The 20,709-nt window shown below is 38.7% G+C and overlaps 1 protein-coding gene across 1 annotated transcript in view; it reads right to left on the bottom strand.

The window, feature by feature from the left end:
* LOC149214255 (neutral ceramidase 2-like) overlaps window positions 1-20,709 on the bottom strand; it is a 233,707-nt gene that overhangs the window by 154,397 nt on the left and 58,601 nt on the right. The window contains exon 2 of the mRNA XM_089392225.1: window positions 7,634-7,842. Coding sequence (XP_089248351.1) covers window positions 7,634-7,842 — 209 coding nt within the window. The remainder of the gene's footprint in view (window positions 1-7,633; window positions 7,843-20,709) is intronic.

Here is a 20,709-nt window from a genome sequence, read left to right as displayed (position 1 = left end):
CTAGCAGGTTGTGCAGCAGATGCAAGCTGAGATAGAGTAGATATGCGGCTACGCTTCTGTCGTGGCTGAGCAGAGGAAGCACCTACAACTGGAGTCCTACTCCTTGCTGGCTGTGAGACTGAGGCTGGTGGATCGGGATCTGCATTCAACTGAACAGGCTGAAGTCGATGTTCCAGTTCAAGTTCATCAAGATCCTCATCAGGATCAAACTCTGGTGGACGACTCTCCACTACCCAATCTGATGTTGGATCAATGTCTTCCAACACAATGGGATCTGAATCAGGTCTTTTGTTCAGCAATTGGTTCCGTCTGAGCCGAAGGTTGTATTGGACAAAAACTAGATCATTCAACCGTTTTTGCTCCAAACGGTTTCTCTTCTTTGTGTGAGTCCTCTCAAAGACAGACCAATTGCGCTCACACCCAGATGCACTGCAAGTTTGACTCAAAATACGAATTGCAAACTTTTGCAATTTAGGGCACTGGCCACCAAAGGCCTCCCACCAGTGTGCTGCAAAAAACATAGGAGTGTAATGAATTATGAGTTAGATGAAGGCTAAAGCTCAACAAAATTACAAATTATATCTAACTTTCAAATTATAAATGATTTAACAAACTTTAGTCTTTAATAAAAAAAGTAAAACTGTAAAACCATTAAGAAATTGAAAATTGAAATTTTTGTTTACCTGGCTCATCTGCTTCTCTTGCAATCTTTGCTAGGTTCTTCCCAAAGGTACCTGTTGCATTGCTGAAGGATGTGACCTGTTGATGTATCTGCAGCTGATCAGACTCCGATGGGATCATGTGTTCAATGCAATCAACCAGTCCATCTCTGACCTCCCCCCTCAAAGCTCCTGACTCCTTAGCTTTATAATGATACCGTAGGTTCAAAAAATACCCAGCTGCATGTATAGGGCGATGGAGTTGATTGTTCCATCTTTCATCAATGATTGCCCAAATGGGCCCATACTTTGCCACTCTATCCTTGTATGTTGTCTTTATTTGCTCCTTTGCTTGATCCATAGCCTCATAAATGAAGTCGATAGCCAACCTTTCCCCATCCACCAACCGCAACACCTTAACTAGTGGCTCAGCAAGCTTCACAATCTCTGCTGCCTTTCTCCAAAAAGTTTCATCATGGACTTTCCTTTTCAATTCTCTGCCTTCTGGTTTGTTAGACCAATTGCTTTGATTCCATTCATCACTGGAAAACATCTTTTGCAAGTTTCTATGTTGGGAAAGCATAGATTGCAATGTCAAAAAATGTGTAGCAAATCTAGTGATGGCAGGCCTAATAATATCCTTGCCTCCAGTGTGTTTCCTCATGAGACTCAAAACCAGTGTATGATTGTAGATAAATTTTGTTATGCTTTTGGCATTATCTACAGTGTTTCTGACCCAATGTATTTTCCAATATCCTCAAGCATGAGGTCTATGCAATGTGCAGCGCATGGGGTCCAAAAGATGGTCTTGTGTTTTTCCTCTAACAGTTTACCAGCAAGAACATAGTTAGAGGCATTGTCTGTGATGAATTGAACAACATTAGCCACCCCCACATCCTCAATAACCTCATCCAATAGCTGAAACAACAAGTGGCCATCTTTTACCTTATCAGATGCATCAACTGATTTTAAAAACATGGTTCCCTGTGGGCAGAAGACAAGAAAGTTTATGATGGTACGGTTTCTTTGATCAGTCCATCCATCTGACATGATGGTACGCCCTGTTCTTGCCCATGAGTCCCTGAACTCTTGCAAATACTCATTAATGGATTGAATTTCTTTCTGCAAACGAAACCCCCTTAGCTCTTGCATAGTAGGGCCTTTGAAGCCTTTTCCAGCAGCATGTATGGCATCAAACATAGGCTCATAATATGGTGAACGAGCAGCATTAAAGGGGATATCAGCATCATACCACCATCTAGCTATGTAGTCACAAGCAGTCTCCCTCAATTCTTTCTTCCAATGGTCATCTAAAGTGGGCTGAATTTGACCTTTACTAACTTCAGGACCATGTGCATCTAATGGAGAGGAGGGAGTGAAATAACTTTTGATAATCACATCACCCTTCATTCTACCCTTTCCCTTATCCTGAACAGAACCAAAAGAGGGAGGAACATAACGGAAAGGGTTGGATGCCTCAGTTTGAGGGATAGAGGAAGAACCCTCAAAATCATAGTGGGGGTTGGTAGCCATCATTCTTTGTATCTCCCTCTTCCTCCCAATTTCATCATGTATCTCTTTTTGCCTAGCCTTATCTTCTTTAAATTTTTCAAAGCTGGCCAACAAATTCTTTCTAATCTCCTCAATTTCATCAGAGGGACATGCGGTAATTTGGCCTTTAATCCCTGCCAAGTGTTGTTTCAGCCTATGAATCCCCCCAGGACCTTCCTTAATTTTCCTATGGCAAAACTTGCAATGCATCTGACTATCAACCATTTCAACATATGCCCAAGCAGGATCTTTTGCTCTAGGTGCCATTTTTTGACTAGGAAAACAATCTGAAAATGAAAAAAAAAAAATTGATTCAATGTTCATTTATTTGACAAAAAACACTCTCTAAGCTTTCTTGATATGCACCTAAAATTTACTAAGCAAAAACAGATTTATAGAGGTGGAAAAAAATACCTTCAGGCACAAACTGCCTCCTCAAGCTTGCTCCAAGAATCAGCTCCTCAATGCTGCTCCAAATGGCTGCCCAAGAAGCTCCTCACTCCAGCTACAATGCTCCTCCAAGACTCCTCACTGCTGCTCCAAAACAAGCTCAAGAACTGCTCACTAATTCTCAAAGAAGACTCTCCCTCAAATGCATAAGACTGCTGTGAGTGAATGAGACCATTTAGCTGTCTTAAATAGGGTTTGGGAGGGAGAAATGGACCCCAAAAGCATTTAACAATTTACCATTACCCTTTGGAATCCATAAACTGAATTTAACTTCACCAAAAATCACAAAAAAAGTGAATTTTTTTCATGTTTTACGCTGCCCAGCCGTAGGTTCATTGACTCAGCCGAGTCATAACGGACCCGACCGGGTTGACCGAGTCACATATGACTCGGTCGAGTCATATGTGACTCGGTCAACCGAGCCGGGTTGCTGGCCGGGTCAATATTTTTGGTGGTGGCTCGGTTCGAAACGGCCGATTCGGAGTTGAAACGGGCGGGTTGTAAAACAATGCTTGAGACCATAAAGGGATTTCTTAAGCCAACATACAAAACTGGAGTTTGTTTGTATAAAGCCATGTGGTTGTTCCATATAGATTTCTTCATGCAAGTCCCCATGCATAAAGGCAGATTTAACATCCACCTGATGGACTTCCCATTTGAAAGAGGCAGCAAGGGAAAGAACAAGGCGGATAGAGTTCATTTTGGCAACAGGGCAGAAGGTTTCAGTATAGTCAATGCCTACAACTTGTGAAAAACCCTTAGCAACAAGACAAGCTTTATGTTTATCAACTTTTCCATCTGATCCAAACTTGGTTTTGTAAACCCATTTGCATCTAACAAGTTTTCATCCTCGTGCAACTAGACTCCTTGTTGGATCCAAAGGACTCTGATAGCAAGCCAGTGCCACTGTAGCCACCCTCGCCCATCAATTATCAGACTCGGACATTCTTGACATTATCGACATCCAGCCCTAGACTTATTCACCTAGTCCTCTACGTCATTGGGCCTTTGACCTGGTTATATACATGTTTATGAGGTCGTCCTATTGTTGATCCTTCATTACTTCATTTTATCCTAGATTTAGCTTTTGTGTTTTCTAGAAGTTGCATTTGCACTCCCACATTGTCCTCGTACTAGATGTAGCCTCTAGTCCCAATGACCTACTTTGGTGGTCTTGGACATTAATAAAATTATCTTATCTTATATTATCTTGTTTATTCTTTTATTTTGCCCTATTTTTACACTTATGTATCATAGATTTTGGGGCTTTTTCCAAGTGTTGTTGTAAACTATTTGCTTGCTGCAAGTTCTAGTTTAAAATCCTAGAGTATAACAGCCAAGTATAATTACTTCATTGTATGTCTTTGGGAACTTACTACAGCCTATATTGGCTGACCTAAGCTTCTAGATTGAGCCATTATCCATAGGAACCCTTGAACTCACATTTTTGGAATTATACCTTAATTCACCCAAAACCTTAATTATTATATTTTTATTTTCGGGTGAAATCTTGTTGTAGAAAACTTGAGGGCATTTAGCCCAAGTTAAAGTGGGTTACTTCATCCCTATGATATACTAGGGAAACCTCCCTTGTATTGGATTGTGTCCATCACTAAAACAAGGGAAGTTGTTGCTGAGATGACAGTGGTAGCACTCCCATTGTTGTGTTCAATCTAGGTTGCTTAATGAGGCTTTGCATTAAGGTGTTAGATTTTGCAGTACCAGGCAGCATGTCAAAGTCTATGTGACAAGGCAGTTGCTTTATTCCACTATAATTAATATTGTTCTAAGTGCTATCACCATAGAGAAAGTGGGGTACATAGAAAACACCCTACAAGCAGATTTTAATTGTCCACTGCTAAAGTTGGCCAAGGAAAAAGATAACACGTACATGAATAACAAACCAAAAGTGAAGCTCAATTGTAAAAGGCTTTTGCAATAGTACGTCCTCTAGCAAAAAGATTGATCAGAAATGTATCATATGGAAATTCATTGATTATGTTGCTATGCATTACCAAGAGGCAAGAACACAATAAACTAGTTAAAGGATAGAAGTACGTGACAAACTACAGGAGTTGAGAATAGCACACTTATGTGCATGGATACACAAGGATTGAAATAAGAACCAACATGCTGATTATGTAAATGGAAAACAAGTGTATGAGGATATAAATATGCATTTAAGCCTTCATTTAATAATCTTGATTTCAATCTTTTTAGACTCCCTTGGAGATACTTGCCAAATATTCACTCTTTACACCCATGATTTCTTCTTCATTACTATATTCACCAGTTGCATGCATTGTGCTGTTAAGTAATAGTCTTGGTTTTGAGCTTGATAAACTTCTTAAGGTAAAAGCTACCATTCCCTCTTTATATCCATCTTCATTTATCTGAAATTGCATTATCATATCACTCTTTTCATTCATTTTAAATTCATTAGGGGCTAGAAGTACGTGACAAACTACAGGTGTTGAGAATAGCACAATCATGTTCTTGCATCCACATGGATTGAAGTAAGAACCAACATGCTGATTATGTCAATGGAAAACAAGTGTACGAGGATATAAATATCCATTTAAACCTCCATTTAATAGTCTTGATTTCTATCTTTTTAGACTCTCTCAGAGATATTTGCCGAATATTCACTCTTGAGTCTTTACACCCATGATTTAATCTCCATTATTATATTCACCAGCTGCATGCATTGTGCTGTCATGTAATAGTCTTGATTTTGAACTCGATAAACTCTTTTATTGACCCGAGAGGCTCATTCTACAACTCAGTGTGAAGGCGATGTGTAAGTATGTCCATGCTCAACTTGGAGTTAACACGTGTCCTCTTAAAATAAAAATAAAATATTCTATAAATAAAAAAGCAACATCGGTCATAACAAAAAAGAAAAAAGAATATATTATGCATGTTTAATTCTTGGTCCATATGACCTAATATAGTTTCATTTCAGGTAAAGTAATTAAAAATAAAAACAAAAATATGTGAGTAATTAAGATGTTTAAACCTATACTTTTTAAAAATATTTTAACACATTATTTAAATAAGTTATTTGAAGATCTATGTTAACCAACTTATATGAATATCAACTTCATGTATATCTATATAAAGAAAAAAAATGTTAAAATAAAATATTTTAATGTTATATATAGTAAATATCCAACTTAGGTTATGAACAAAATATTTTAATATGAATTCATATTGACATATACTTAAAAATATATATCATTTAAGAGTACAATTTAAACAATGAAAAATTACACATTGTTTTTTTCACTCTAAAATAAGTTTGCAACTGAATAAATTTGATCCCTCTCGGCTCACATGTTAGATCCGTGCTTAAGATGGATCTATGCTGGTGTAAAAACTAGCATTCCCTCTTTGTATCCATCTTCATTTTATCTTAATTATCATATCGCTCTTTTCATTCGTCTTAGTTTCATCTAAGATTATCATATTGTTATTTTTCCACCTAATGCATTTCTTGTGGAAACTTACCAGGCAATTCCCTCTTTTGTAGCTTGGAGCTTGATTCTTCATGGTTTAGAATAGATCCACACACTAATTTCTGCATATTTCCTTTTACAGGAGCTGCTTTGGCACTCCCACATTGTGTTAAAATCAGTGCACCCAGCAGCCCCTTGACCTATTTTAGTGATCATTTGTTGGATATTAATAAAATCATTCTCATATTTCAATATCCTTCCGACTGTGATCAATAATTATTTGATGTATTTCCTCCTGCGTGATTACAAGTTTCTAAATATAGGAATATAAATTAGGTGCAAAGGGTAATAAGCAAATAAATCCATTGACCCAGTAAGATCCTAAAATGAAGCCCCTAAAAAGCTCTAGAAGATGGCCAAAAAAGGTTCAAGTGAAAACACTGCTAGGAGCTTCTAGGCAATGTCCCCAATAAGGTCCAAGCTCTCAGACTAATTAACTCCTATTAGAAAACAAGCCCACCTTGTGACCATTGAAACAGTTGGAGAGGAATCAAAACACATTCAAATGAAAGAAGACAAGGAAAACCTCTAGACACCTATGGAACAGAGTACAAGCATGTTCAAAATCCGAATGGGAAATCTTTGAAGTATAGAAAGTACACCAACTGCTTGACAAATCTGGCATCAAGAACTTTGAATTATCACCTAACTTGTGAGCTTCAAACAAATAAAATCGTGACAAATAAACATATAAAATGGTGTTGCCACACTAGTGAAATGCAATTACCTTGATTTTAAGGTTGTTTTATGAGAATACATTGGGCCAATTGATGCGCAAAACTAGTGCCAACAAACATGTAGGTAGATATCAGTGTTTCGGATTAATCACATTGTTAGGATTTGGTTGACGTTTCGAACCAACTAATGTGGTTCATCTTCAAGACAAGGTGAGAAATCGATCAATCAGAGTGAATAAATAGCAAGGATGTATCATTGCCCAGAGTTAGCCATTGAAAAATAGTCATTAAACAATTCAACTAATTAACGGCTATTTTTTAACTAAGTAACTGCTATTTTTCAACAGCTAACTCTGGGCAATGATACATCCATGCTATTTATTCACTTTGATCGATCGATTTCTCACCTTGTCCTGAAGATGAACCACATTAGTTGGTTCGAAACATCGACCAAATCCTAACGATGTGATTAATCCGAAAGACTGATATCTACATTATGGATCACAAAAGTCTTAGATCTAACAAACATGTAGGTATCAAATTGCTTAACCCTTATTGGAGCTAACTTATCCCAAAAGACATTTTAACATAAAGATACATTCCAACCATAATTTGATCCCCAAGAAGAATAGTTTCAAATATTTCAGTTACAACAAAGTCAACAAATAGAAATAACAAAACAAACTAAGAAACTTTATCAAATATCTATGTCACAAATTCCAACAAATATAATGAGCAATGCAAAGTTAGGAAAGGTGATATTTAAAAATAAATATACCTTTATTAACAAAAATAGAACCCAAGCGCAAGTTCTCATGTGCTTGAATGATACTTTTCTCGATGCCATCCACAAGAACATCGAATGATTGTCGAATAAAGCCAAGAGATGTAACCAAGTACACAACATGTTGCAAGTACCCCCCAGGACCAGAGTGTGTGTGAATACCACTTAAAGCCACATTGTCCTTGGTATACAAGTTTCCATACCTGCTCACCAACCAACTTCATTAGAAATCCTTACATCCTACTTCAACATAAAAAGCTTTGAATAATAATATTTCTATTTCCAATTTACCATAGATGAAATAGAAAAACACGTATTTGGGCACAAACAAAAGTACACTATTCAAAATCTAGAAAGGAAAGAATTAATATGTTAACAAACATTTTAATTAAATATAAAATTTAAATGAAACCCATAAAATTCACAAAGCTACAAGTTACACCTTATATTGTATGAGGTTCCACATTGTGATTTTCGTCAATGTGAGTATCTGACATTGGTTCCTCGGAGATTTTGGACCGACTTGGGAGAATTCATCTTCATGGAGCCCCTTTTCTCCATGGCCTTGGATCATTGGATAGAGATCTTTGGTCTGGGGGAGTCTCACTTCTCTTTGGTTGGATGATTGTTCTCACTACTTGGTGGTCTTTTCACATGTGCTTGCCTTGTTGATCACCCCTTGGTTGCACTTTCGATGGATGTGGAGCATACTATCACAATATGGTTGTTTGATATATAAATGTTTATATTGGATATGGATGATTGTTCAAGGCCCCAAAGGGATTGGACGATGATGTTAGGAGGTAGATGTTTCATGACCTTGTTGATGTTTCCTAGTGACTTGTTGATGTACGATGTTGTGTCACTAGGATCAGGTGTTTTACATGTTCCCCACATGTTGGGTGTGTGATGGAAAATACACTTACCCTATTATTTTGGAGACAACAAACCTTAACAGACAACCAATAATGACACAAAAGACACACTTTAGGCACCACATGAAAATCTGAACACGTGAATAACACATATTTTGGCAACAAGTCTTAGGATGATTTCATTGGAAATCCTTTCTATTGGTCCTAATGATAGTAGTCTTATATTTTTTTGCATGAATTGGTACATAGATGATGCTATAAAATTGATGATTGGATAGAGTTAGCATTTCTTTATGTCCCCTTCTCTTATGATGTTTCTATGGTGGGTTGATTCATGTTGCCTTTGTGGGATTTCCTAGGTGATTCAACTTTATCATGTAACATTTTCTAGACATCACCTAGGGGAGAATGTGTTTTGTGATGTTAGTCCCCTTATTGATATGTTAATCACTAAGTTTGAATTAGAAAGGGAGGTACTACATATGACATGATGGTGATTTTAAATTTTCGTAAGGTTGGATGATGAATTTTGATTAAATAATCTCTTGGCAGTGATGCAACGTAGGTTGGGCTTTATGTTTTGTTATTATCATGGTGGGGTTTTGCTAGGGAGAACATCTTGTATTTACATGGTACAACATTTTATTAGAGTGCACCCTTCATTGGCACACATGTTCATGGTGACTTAAAAAATAATTTACTATTTAGAGGGGTAATATGGTTTTATTTCAACGCTAAACCTTTGTGCACACATGTTGAAGTTGATTTAACTATTCAATGGTTAAATTAATCTAAATTATCTAGATTAAGGTTAATAGCTAGGGTACCCTACTTCACTGACTTTAAGGTGTTAGTTGTAGTTGGTTGAGGCTATCTAGTGGCATTCCCCCATTTTTGGGCATAATTACCTAGACATGCATTATTTTATTGTTCCTTGGAGAACTTGGCACTCTCTTGGGTTGGTTAGACATCTTTATCACTTTGTGACCTCTTCTAGGTTGACCCTTGAGCACATCCTCCTAGACTGTTGCACACATCCCTTCTTGAAGGGAAAATTCTATGTGAACCCATTGAGCATTTGATTTCGTATAACACCCTTTATGGAAGGTGTGCCCTCTCTTGTAGGGTTTTCTGCACATCATTGCAATTTTTGGATGAGGGTGACCTCTCTTGAGAAACCTAGCATCCACATGTCTTGATATTGTCAACCATGGATCTAACAACTACAATATTTTATAATTTGTTAACATGTCATAGAATTAGTTAGAAAAATAATAATTTTACTGTATGAGACTTAACTCACTCTATTTAAAGAGGAGTCTCTCTATTTCAAAGGGATTTGGCAATTATTGGCAATTATAGGATTATGAATAAGTGAATGAAATCCAGGAAATTGTAGGAGCTTGGAGATGACGTTGAGTTTCTCGTGTGTATCAAACTTTTGAATACTAATGAAGCATTGAGATATGGATCTAAATTGTTGTATGGTTATGTTAAGCTTTTCAATTGTTGTTTATATGTTATAAAAAATTTCGGATATCATACTTATGTGAAGGCTTAATAATGAATTCAATATTCATCAAGGAATAAGCAAATGTGAGGAAGTTTCTCCCTCTTGCTTATTCGTTGTTTTATTTCTGCACTTGTTTTCCATTTTTCTACCAAACTAAGTTGCATCTTTGGAAATACATTCCAGCCATAAAGCACCTTCAGATTTGTATTAATGAGTGGCACCTTGTGCCTTCCAAGACTTGATCCTATGCTTATTTTTGGGGTAAATTGCATCATACTAGTTCCTTTAACCTTAAGTACACACCCAAGTGATTAATGCATCAAATAATTTCTTTCAACCAATAGATTGAATATCATACACTAACCCTTTCAACCATATAGCCAATGTCAAAGTAGTTGATTGTTAAACACTAGTTGTTCCATTCATTCAATGTTTCATGGCTCCAGTAGCCCTTATAAATTGATAAGCAGTAATCTTAAATCATCCAAATTCCTTGTGTTGGAAATACTGAGAGGGGGGGTGAATCAGTATTTCTTACTAATTTTTTATTGTTCTAGTGATTGCCAAAAGCATATATAGATATGTATATGTATACACAGAACGCAAAAATCAACAGCTGGAATAAATGCTTTTATTAAAAAACTCAAGACAGTGCAATGAAATAAATACAATATAAGTATAAATCTGATTGTGAATAGTTGCCAAGCTCCAACTTGGACTTCAGTGAGGCTCCAACCTCCAGAGCACCAACTCTATTTTGCAGTGGTTCTGCACTTAGGAGCACCTACCCCCAATGACTTCAATCCTGTTCAATTCTGAGGCTCCAACCTCTTGGGCTCCAACCCAACTTTGGTAAACACTGGTATGATGTTGTACTCTATTTAGCTGAGGTTCTCTCACTCCTACTCTACAACCTTCGTTGCTTCTGTTGCCTCTACAACCTCCGTTGCTTCTGCTGCCTCTTCTGTCTTTGCTACTTCCACTATCTCACACTCAGGTTATTCATCACAACAACAGCACCAACCGTTCTTTGTTTTTACTGTTTTATATGTATTTCAGATGCCTCTAACTCTTCGTTTCCGCTCTCCACCGCCTCTTTGGCTTCCTCCTCGGTTGCTGTTGTTTCCTCTGACTCGCTTGATCTTCTATGCTCGCTTGACACTTCGGCTTCCCAATCCATGGCTTCCTCTGTCTATTCGAGTGTTCCAATACTCACAGGACGCGTTGAATCAATGGCAAGAACTGAGTCATACGCAGAGGACACATATATCAAAATTGTAACAACGCTCCTGTTTTTCTCATGATCGCAGGCATACACAGGGCCGCTTCATTTAACAGACAGCCACATCCTATCGCCATCATAATCGCCATGATTCGGCCTCCTAAACTATCGGGAGTACTCCATAGTGTATTTCTGCCTCTAAATGCCGTGTAAACCAAAAAATCCATTTACACAGGAAACACAGGCAAAATGGCTCAATGGTGGGCTTCAATATTAATTCACCCGAGTCTATGGTGTATCGGGTCCACCTTGAAATCGCAATCGGCAGTCGCAATCGCAATCGGCCAGATGAGACTTCCGGGGGTCGATGGCCGATGAGTCGATCCTCCTGCAAACGCAATATAATAATAAGTTGTTTTTGATGGGTCCATCGGGTCCATACCTCTATCGCAATCGGCAGATTATAGCGCCATCCCTTTAGGATTTGCGATCACTGCGGATGCGATGTGGTATTAACCATGGTTTATATTCCCGTCGGGTCCGCAGCCTTATCGCAATCGGTGATCGCAAAGGGGCCGCTTAACATTATGTGACTTCCGCTCCGAATTCCCGATGCGATGATCACTATCGGCGATCGCAAAGGGACAGGGCTCGCCATTAACATAGGCCATTCGCTTATAGCAATGCGATGTGCCGGACCCAATAGGATCGCAAATCTCCCGTGCATATATTTTCAAGTCCGTTTTCTGCCTGCGGTAGTGTAACGGCATATATACGTGAGTTTTGGCCTCTGATAGTGTATTGTCAGGGATGCATAGCTTGCCCGCCGATAGTGTTAAGGCCACTCCGATAGTGTTTAAATGCATGCATATATATATATATATATATATATATATATATATATATATATATATATATATATATATATATATATATATATATATATATATGGGTTTTGCCTCCAATAGCTCCTCTTCTTTGGCATATATATATGTTATATATATATGGCTCCTCTGTTTGCTCCTCTTGGCTCCATGTGCTCCTCTTCTTTGGCTCTGTCTGCTCCTCTCGTCTCCATTTGCTCCTCTGGTGACTCTGTTCTGCTTGCTCTGTTGCTCCGATGGTTGTTTGCTCCTCTTCTTTGGCTCTGTCTCCTTCCTTGAATATTGCCATATTGACATCAATGACAATCCGTGTCCAACAATCTCCCCCTTTGTTATTGATGGCAATATTATTTTGCTCTCTCCCCGTTTGACATCAATGGCAAAGGAATGCATATGGACACCCCCTGTCAAACAGCTCACCCTGTCCTGTTGCATCTTTATGAATGAACTTGAGTGATGATAAAGAAATAACCCCCATCTTTTGACGCAGATGTTCGAATGCTTCTCGAGGAAGAGGTTTTGTGAAAATATCAGCTATTTGTTCCTTAGTACTGATATATTCCAGGACGATATTTTGTTAAGCTACTTGCTCACGGAGGAAATGATACTTGATCGGTATATGTTTTGTTCTTAAGTGCATCACTGGATTTTTGTTGAGACTAATAGCACTTGTGTTGTCACAATAAACAGTGATTGGTTGATCTGTAAATATGTCGAGATCCCTTAGAGCTTCCTTCATCCATAGTATCTGAGTACAACAGTCTATTGCAGCAATATACTCGGCTTCGGCTGTGGATAATGATATGGATGATTGTTTTTTGCTGAGCCCGGATACCAAACAATCTCCTAGGAAGAATGCATTTCCACTAGTGCTTTTCCGATCATCTATACTTCCAGCCCAATCAGCATCGGTGTATGCAGTTACAGTCAGTGTTGAGTCCTTTGGGTAAGACCAAAATCAGAAGTTCCCTTCAGATATCTGAGAATTCTTTTTACAACTAATAAATGGGATTGTTTGGGAGCAGATTGAAATCTTCCCACCATTCCTACTGCTTGCATTATGTCTGGTCGTGTAGCTGTTAAGTATAGAAGGGCTCCAATCATTGACCTGTAATGAGTTGCATCTACTAGAGGGGAGTCATCATCTTTTCTCAGTTTGCAGTTTGTGGTCATAGGTGTGCTCATGGGTGCACAGTCCTCCATTCCATATTTTTTGAGCATGTCTTTTAGATATTTGGTTTGAGATATACACAATCCTGCTCTGGTTTGAGATATTTGAAGTCCAAGGAAGTGGGACAGCTCTCAAACTCTTTTGACATGTTTGGAGAAAATTCATGGCTCATTTCATCATTATTACTAGCAAAAATCATATCATCGACATAAACAAGAGCAACTAGTAACTTACCTTGATCTGTCTTTATGTATAGATTATTTCCAGCCACTCCCTTTTTGAAGCCTCGTTGTTGTAGATAGTGATCCAGTCTTGCATACCAAGCTCTAGGAGCTTGTTTCAACCCATATAAAGCCTTTTTCAACTTACAAACTAAGTCCTTTCCTGCTGTTAGATCGAAACCTTCTGGCTGCTCCATGTAGACTTCCTCCTTGAGTTCCCCATTTAAAAATGTTGATTTCACGTCCATTTGATAGATTTTGAATCCTTTTGAACAAGCAAATGCCAAGAACATCCTGATAGCTTCCATACGAGCCACTGGTGCAAATGTCTCTTCAAAGTCAATTCCTTCAATTTGTGAATAGCCTTTGCAGACAAGTCTTGCCTTGTTTCTGATAACCTGTCCTTCCTCATTCATTTTATTTTTGAACACCCATTTGGTTCCTATTATGTTTTTGTCCTTTGGACGAGGTACCAGCTCCCATGTCTTGTTCTTCTCAATTTGGGACAATTCTTCTTCCATGGCTTTTACCCAATGAGGATCCTTACTTGCTTCTGCAAATGTTTCTGGTTCTATCATAGATAGGAGGGCAATGACTTTTCTCTTGGGTGTGATTGATATCCTTCTTCGGGTCTGCACACCTTCATCTCTATCGCCAATGATCTGCTCTTCTGGATGATGTCTTTGGACATACTTCATCTTTGAAGGGGTATTAGGTGGTTCTCTTTCCTCTTCTTCTTCTTCTTCTTCCTCATCTATTACTTCTTCTTTAGGTTCTTCCTCAATGAGAGAGTCATCTTCATGTTCTTCAATTTCCCTTTCTAGAAGATCTTCATCAACCTTTACATCAATGCTTTCCACTATTTTCTTCAGTCGATAATTGTAGCACTTGTAAGCCTTGCTCCGTGTAGAGTATCCAAGAAATATCCCTTCATCAACCCGAGAATCAAACTTTCCGAGCGAGCCATCATTTATTTTTATGAAGCACTTGCTTCGAAAGATCTTGAAGAACTTCACCGAAGCAGGTCTTCCTTTCCATGGCGCATACGGAGTTTTTTCACAATTTGGTCTTAATTGAGTTCGATTCAGTGTATAGACAGTTGTTCCTAATGCTTCTCTCCAGAATTTAGGTTGTAAGTCTGCTGCTAATAACATAGTTCTTGCCATTTCTTGGACTGTTCGATTTCTTCTTTCAACTACCCCATTTTGTTGAGGTGTTCTGGCAGCCGAGAATTCCCTTTTAATTCCATGAATATTACAGAACTCACTAAACTCGTTTGATGTGAATTCTCCTCCTCTATCTGTTCTGAGGCACTTAATTTTTGAATCTTTTTCATTTTCTACAAGGGCTTTTAGATTCTTAAAACACTCAAAAGTTTCAGATTTATACTTTATGAAATATATCCACATCATTCTAGTATAATCATCAACAAATAACACAAAGTATCTTTCTCCTTGGAGTGCTTGATTTCTAGTTGGCCCACACACATCAGCATGGATGATCTCCAAGAGCTTTGATGTATAGATCTCCTTTGTCTTGTGGCTGGTTCTGGTCTGCTTTCCATGTTGACATGGACCACACACTGCTTGATTTGGTTTGGACAGCCTTGGGATGTCTCGTACAGCTTTGATCTTGCTGATATTGATCAGATTTTCGAAGCTTGTATGTCCAAGTCGCTTGTGCCACAACCAACTCTCATTTGTCTGACTTAAGTAGCAATTATTTCCTTGAATCTTGTTCAGAATGTAAATGTTGTCTGGTATTCTCACCCCTTTTGCCACAAGTTTCCCTGAGGCAGAGTTCCTTATTTCACAGTCTTTGGTGCTGAAGACAACCTAAGGTCCTTGATCACAGACTTGGCTGACATTCAGGATGTTGTGTTTGAGTCCGTCAACCAACAAAGCATCTTGAGCTTTTCCTTTTCCATTAATCAGAGTAATTGTTCCTTTTCCTGCAATTTTGCCTGATCCGCTTCCAAAGGACACATTCCCTTCCTTTTTACTCAGCGAGACAAACTTCCTTCTGTCTCTTGTCATGTGTCTGGAGCACCCACTATCTACAAACCACTGGTTTTCATTATTTTGAGCATATAGAGCCAGGTCGCATTGTTCATTCTGGAGTTCTTGCTACTCGTCTTTCTTCCTTTGAGTGGGCAGTCTTGTTCATAGTGTCCATTATTGTAGCAGAAAGAGCAAATCAGATCAAATTTGGTCAAGGGATCAAATGAATTGAAGGTTTTGATTTGTCCCTACCTTTTGGGGGCATATGAGTTGATTATTCGGTCCTTTAACTTTGTCTTTTCACTTCTGCGAACCATACAATGTCTGGCTTGATGACCGAAGTTTTTACAGTGAAAGCAATGTCCAAGAAAGATGGTTTTGTACTTGTTGAAGCAACCACGGTTTGAATCGATTTCCTTCCTGGGAATTACTCCTCCCTTGTTCTTTGGATTTGCGGCAGGCCCTTGGTGGAGTACAGGTTTGTATTTGTTGTAGTATCCATGATTCGATTCCACATTCTTCTTTGGAGTAATTCTCTCTTCATTCTTGGGATCTGGGATGCACTTTTGATAACATACTTTTTCATATTTTGGATTGCAGGAAAGTGCATCGGCATAACTTTTCGCACTATTCTTAGTGCTTGAGGATTCTCCTTTGAAACCTATTCCAGACTTGTCATGTTGAGGTTTTTGATTTTTCAGAATAGTCTCAAGTATTTGAGAGCTTTTACAGCCCTTTTTAATTTGCTCCAACTCCTTTCTCAGAGACACTATTTCAGCCTCGCGTTCTTCACAAGTCTCTTCCTTTTCTTTAAGCTTTACTTCCAAGAGATCTTCTCTCCTTCTTATTTCCTCGTTTTCCACTTTGACAGAAATGATGTTGTTCCGTAATTTCTCATTTTCTTCAATGGCCCTTATTAACAGTTCATCTACATTTCCTTCCAGCCCTGAGTCATCATCATCTGCGAGTGCCATGAATAATGCTTCTTGGCTTTCATCGTGATCACTTTCTTCATCTAATTTCTTTTTGATGACCATAAACTCATCCTCATCAGACTCATCTTGCTTGGAGAAGAAGTTTTTTTTATTGAACCCTTTCTTTTTATGTGTCATTCTTTTAGAATTTCCTTCATCATCACTGTCATGTTTATGAGGACATTTTGCTACATAATGACCTATTTTACCACATTTAAAACAAATAAGAGTATACTTGCCTTTAAGTTTAGATCCTCTCTTCAGCTTTCGTACAAATTGAGCCAATTCGGATTCCACATCTGACTCATCACTACAGTTATTCCTTTCTTTCCCCTTCTTTGACTTTGAGGCCTTGAATGCTGCATCTTTGGAGCTTGGGCCACCTTTCCTCATTTCATAGGCAGTGAGAATTCCATGGAGTTCATCCATTTTGAGGGTATCTAGATCCTTTGCTTCTTCTATAGCGCTTATTTTGGAGTCAAATCTGTCTGGAAGAGAGCTTGCTACCTTTTGAACAATGGTACTTTCTTCCACTTTTTCGTCCAATCCTTTTTGACTTTTGAGTCTCCATCGTACAAGCCAACTAGCTTCTCCCACATTTCTTTGGTAGAGGTACAGTGCATGATTTTTGTAAACTCGGAATCAGTGATTCCACTAGTGATGGAGTTCATGGCCTTTGCATTTGCGATGTAGGCTTTCCTCTCGTCTTGGTCTGTTGGAATAGTGGAAGTAGTTTTGTATTCATTTTGAACAAAATGCCAGACTTCAAGTCCAATGGGCATTAAGTAGTAGATCATTCTTTTCTTCCAGAAACCAAAGTTAGTGCCATCGAACAAAGGAGGTCTTCCTAATGCTTCGTGATTTCTCATCATGGCTGCGGATCCTTCTTCACGTTGTTAGGCTAGTATGAAGAAGCCTGCTCTGATACCAATTGTTGGAAATACTGAGAAGGGGGGTGAATCAGTATTTCTTACTAATTTTTTATTGTTCTAGTGATTGCCAAAAGCATATATAGATATGTATATGTATACACAGAACGCAGAAATCAACAGCTGGAATAAATGCTTTTATTAAAAAACTCAAGACAGTGCAACGAAATAAATACAATATAAGTATAAATCTGATTGTGAATAGTTGCCAAGCTCCAACTTGGACTTTAGTGAGGCTCCAACCTCCAGAGCACCAACTCTGTTTTGCAGTGGTTCTGCACTTAGGAGCACCTACCCCCCATGACTTCAGTCCTGTTCAATTCTGAGGCTCCAACCTCTTGGGCTCGAACCCAACTTTGGTAAACACTGGTATGCTGTTTACTCTATTCAACTGAGGTTCTCTCACTCCTACTCTCCTGCCTCTACTGCTTCTGCTGCCTCTACAGCCTCCGCTGCTTCTGATGCCTCTTTTGTCTTTGCTACTTCCACTATCTCACACTCAGGTTATTCATCACAACAACAGCACTAACCGTTCTCTGTTTTTATTGTTTTATATGTATTTCAAATGCCTTTGACTCTTCGTTTCCGCTTTCCACCGCCTCTTTGGCTTCCTCCTCGGTCGCTGTCGTTTCCTCTGACTCGCTTGATCTTCTATGCTCGCTTGACACTTCGGCTTCCCAATCCATGGCTTCCTCTATCTATTCAAGTGTTCCAATACTCACAGGACGCGTTGAATCAATGGCAAGAACTAAGTCATACGCAAAGGACACATATATCAGAATTGTAACAATGCTCCTGTTTTTCTCATGATCGCAGGCATACACAGGGCCGCTTCATTTAACGGACAGCCACATCCTATTGCAATCATAATCGCCATGATTCGGCCTCCTAAACTATCGGGAGCACTCCATAGTGTATTTCTGCCTCTAAACGCCGCGTAAACCAAAAAATCCATTTACACAGGGAACACAGGCAAAATGGCTCAAGGGCGGGCTTCAATATTAATCCACCCGAGTCTATGGTGTATCGGGTCCATCTTGAAATAACAATCGCAATCGGCGAGATGAGACTTCCGGGGGCCAATGGCCGATGAGCCGATCCTCCTGCAGACGCGATATAATAATAAGTTGTTTTTGATGAGTCCATCGGGTCCATACCTCTATCGCAATCGGCAGATTATAGCGCCATCCCTTTAGGACTTGTGATCGATGTGGATGCGATGTGGTATTAACCATGGTTTATATTCCCGTCGGGTCCGCAGCCTTATCGCAATCGGTGATCGCAAAGGGGCCGCTTAACATTATGTGACTTCCGCTCCGAATTCCCGATGCGATGATCGCTATCGGCGATCGCAAAGGGGCAGGGCTCGCCGTTAACATAGGCCATTCGCTTATAGCAATGCGATGTGCCAGACCTAATAGGATCCCAAATCTCCCATGCATATATTTTCAAGTCCACTTTCTGCCTACGGTAGTGTAACGGCATATATACGTGAGTTTTGGCCTCCGATAGTGTATTGTCGGGGATGCATAGCTTGCCCGCCAATAGTGTTAAGGCCGCTCCCGATAGTGTTTAAATGCATGCATATATATATATATATATATATATATATATATATATATATATATGGGTTTTGCCTCCGATAGCTCCTCTTCTTTGGCATATATATATGTTATATATATATGGCTCCTCTGTTTGCTCCTCTTGCTCCAATGTGGCTCCTCTGGCTTGGTCTGCTCCTCTTGGCTCCATGTGCTCCTCTTCTTTGGCTCTCTCTGCTCCTTTGGTGACTCTCTTATGCTTGCTCTGTTGCTCCGATGGTTGTTTGCTCCTCTTCTTTGGCTCTGTCTCCTTCCTTGAATATTGCCATATTGACATCAATGACAATTCGTGTCCAACACCTTGTTCCCCTGATTTCCCTTCCATTTCCGCTATTATAAACCATTACTACAACCACTTTCTTTTATCAGGGTTTTCGCTTATTTTTCACCTTGAGCCCCTAATCCATAGCCTTGATAATCCTATCTGTAGGAAGCCCCCCCTTGAGTTAAAGAAGAGCCAACCACGAGAGGAAGAGATACCAAGGTGGTAGTGGGTAGCCTTCCTAAGTTGCACAAAACTAACTCCTTGGTGATTTAGACTTTACGTTTTTGTGGGTACTAGATTTTGCTGCAACAATGTAGTAACGCTCAACAAATGAAATGAAGAAACAAGAATCAAAACACACAAATGAAGCTTTGAAATTTGCAATGGATATAAATAATTGTTTAAAAGTTCCTAACACATTGATTGACTAACTCATGTGATGGTTGACAATTGATTCTACTTTGCGAGATTTAAGTTTTCTTATCTTATAATGTTTATTACATCCTAAGTCCTTGTAACAACCGAATTTATTGGTTTCCTCTTCACATTTACTATTTCTGGACAACATGACCATCATATGATTGAAATTAACAACAACTCTCCTAGATTTCCATAAGGCAGGCAAGAGGTCATTATAATTACCACACCACTAAACATTATCGTGCTAACATGCAAGAAGCAATTGTGCAATGGGGAAGCAATAGAAATCATGATGACGCCAAATGCACTACAAAAGTTCATCCCAAAGGTTGTACATGAGATAATGAAATCTGGCTTGGTGAATTTCCAAGTAACATTGTAGAATATGAAAATGTTGTTATGTGTCAAAATTTGGAATGATGTACATTGGTAGTGTACTTCGTTGTTAGTTTCCTACTCAAGTCTATGACTACAACCTAGGTTAAAGAGTCATGGGAAATCGATGGTTAGATTTGCACAACCATGCACACCCTAAACAAAGAATTTTATAAATTTTCATTTAGGGAAGAAAGTAGTTTCTATGAAGTAGTTACTCATGATCATTAGATGTGTCAAAATACCTTAGTTGTCCTCTGTAACAAAAAAAGTTCGTACACACGAATATTCAGAATATCTGGAATATGAGAATATCCATTATAGGACACATAACATTTTTATATAAAATGTTGTACAAGTGATATATGATTGTACAATGAGGGCCCCATATATATACCTAAGTGGCATGCGCTTTCATAAGTAGTCATGCCCAACTAATAGACCTGCCTTTTCATAATTATTAGTTATACTTTCATAGCATTGCCTTCCCCTTTATAAATGTTTTGTCCTCAAAGTATATCGATGAAAGGCTTGATATCTTTCGTTGTTTCGTAATGTCTTCGCGTCTTTCCCAATTCTTGGAGTTGTCATCTTTGATGATACAATACAATATGAACTTC

Source organism: Pinus tabuliformis, chromosome 1_1 (assembly GCF_031772625.1).
Source record: "Pinus tabuliformis cultivar Carrire ecotype Pingquan chromosome 1_1, CPIR1, whole genome shotgun sequence".
NCBI lineage: Eukaryota > Viridiplantae > Streptophyta > Pinopsida > Pinales > Pinaceae > Pinus > Pinus tabuliformis.
The sequence above is the reverse complement of the archived record's forward strand: the minus strand, read 5'-3'. Positions and strand labels throughout refer to the sequence as shown.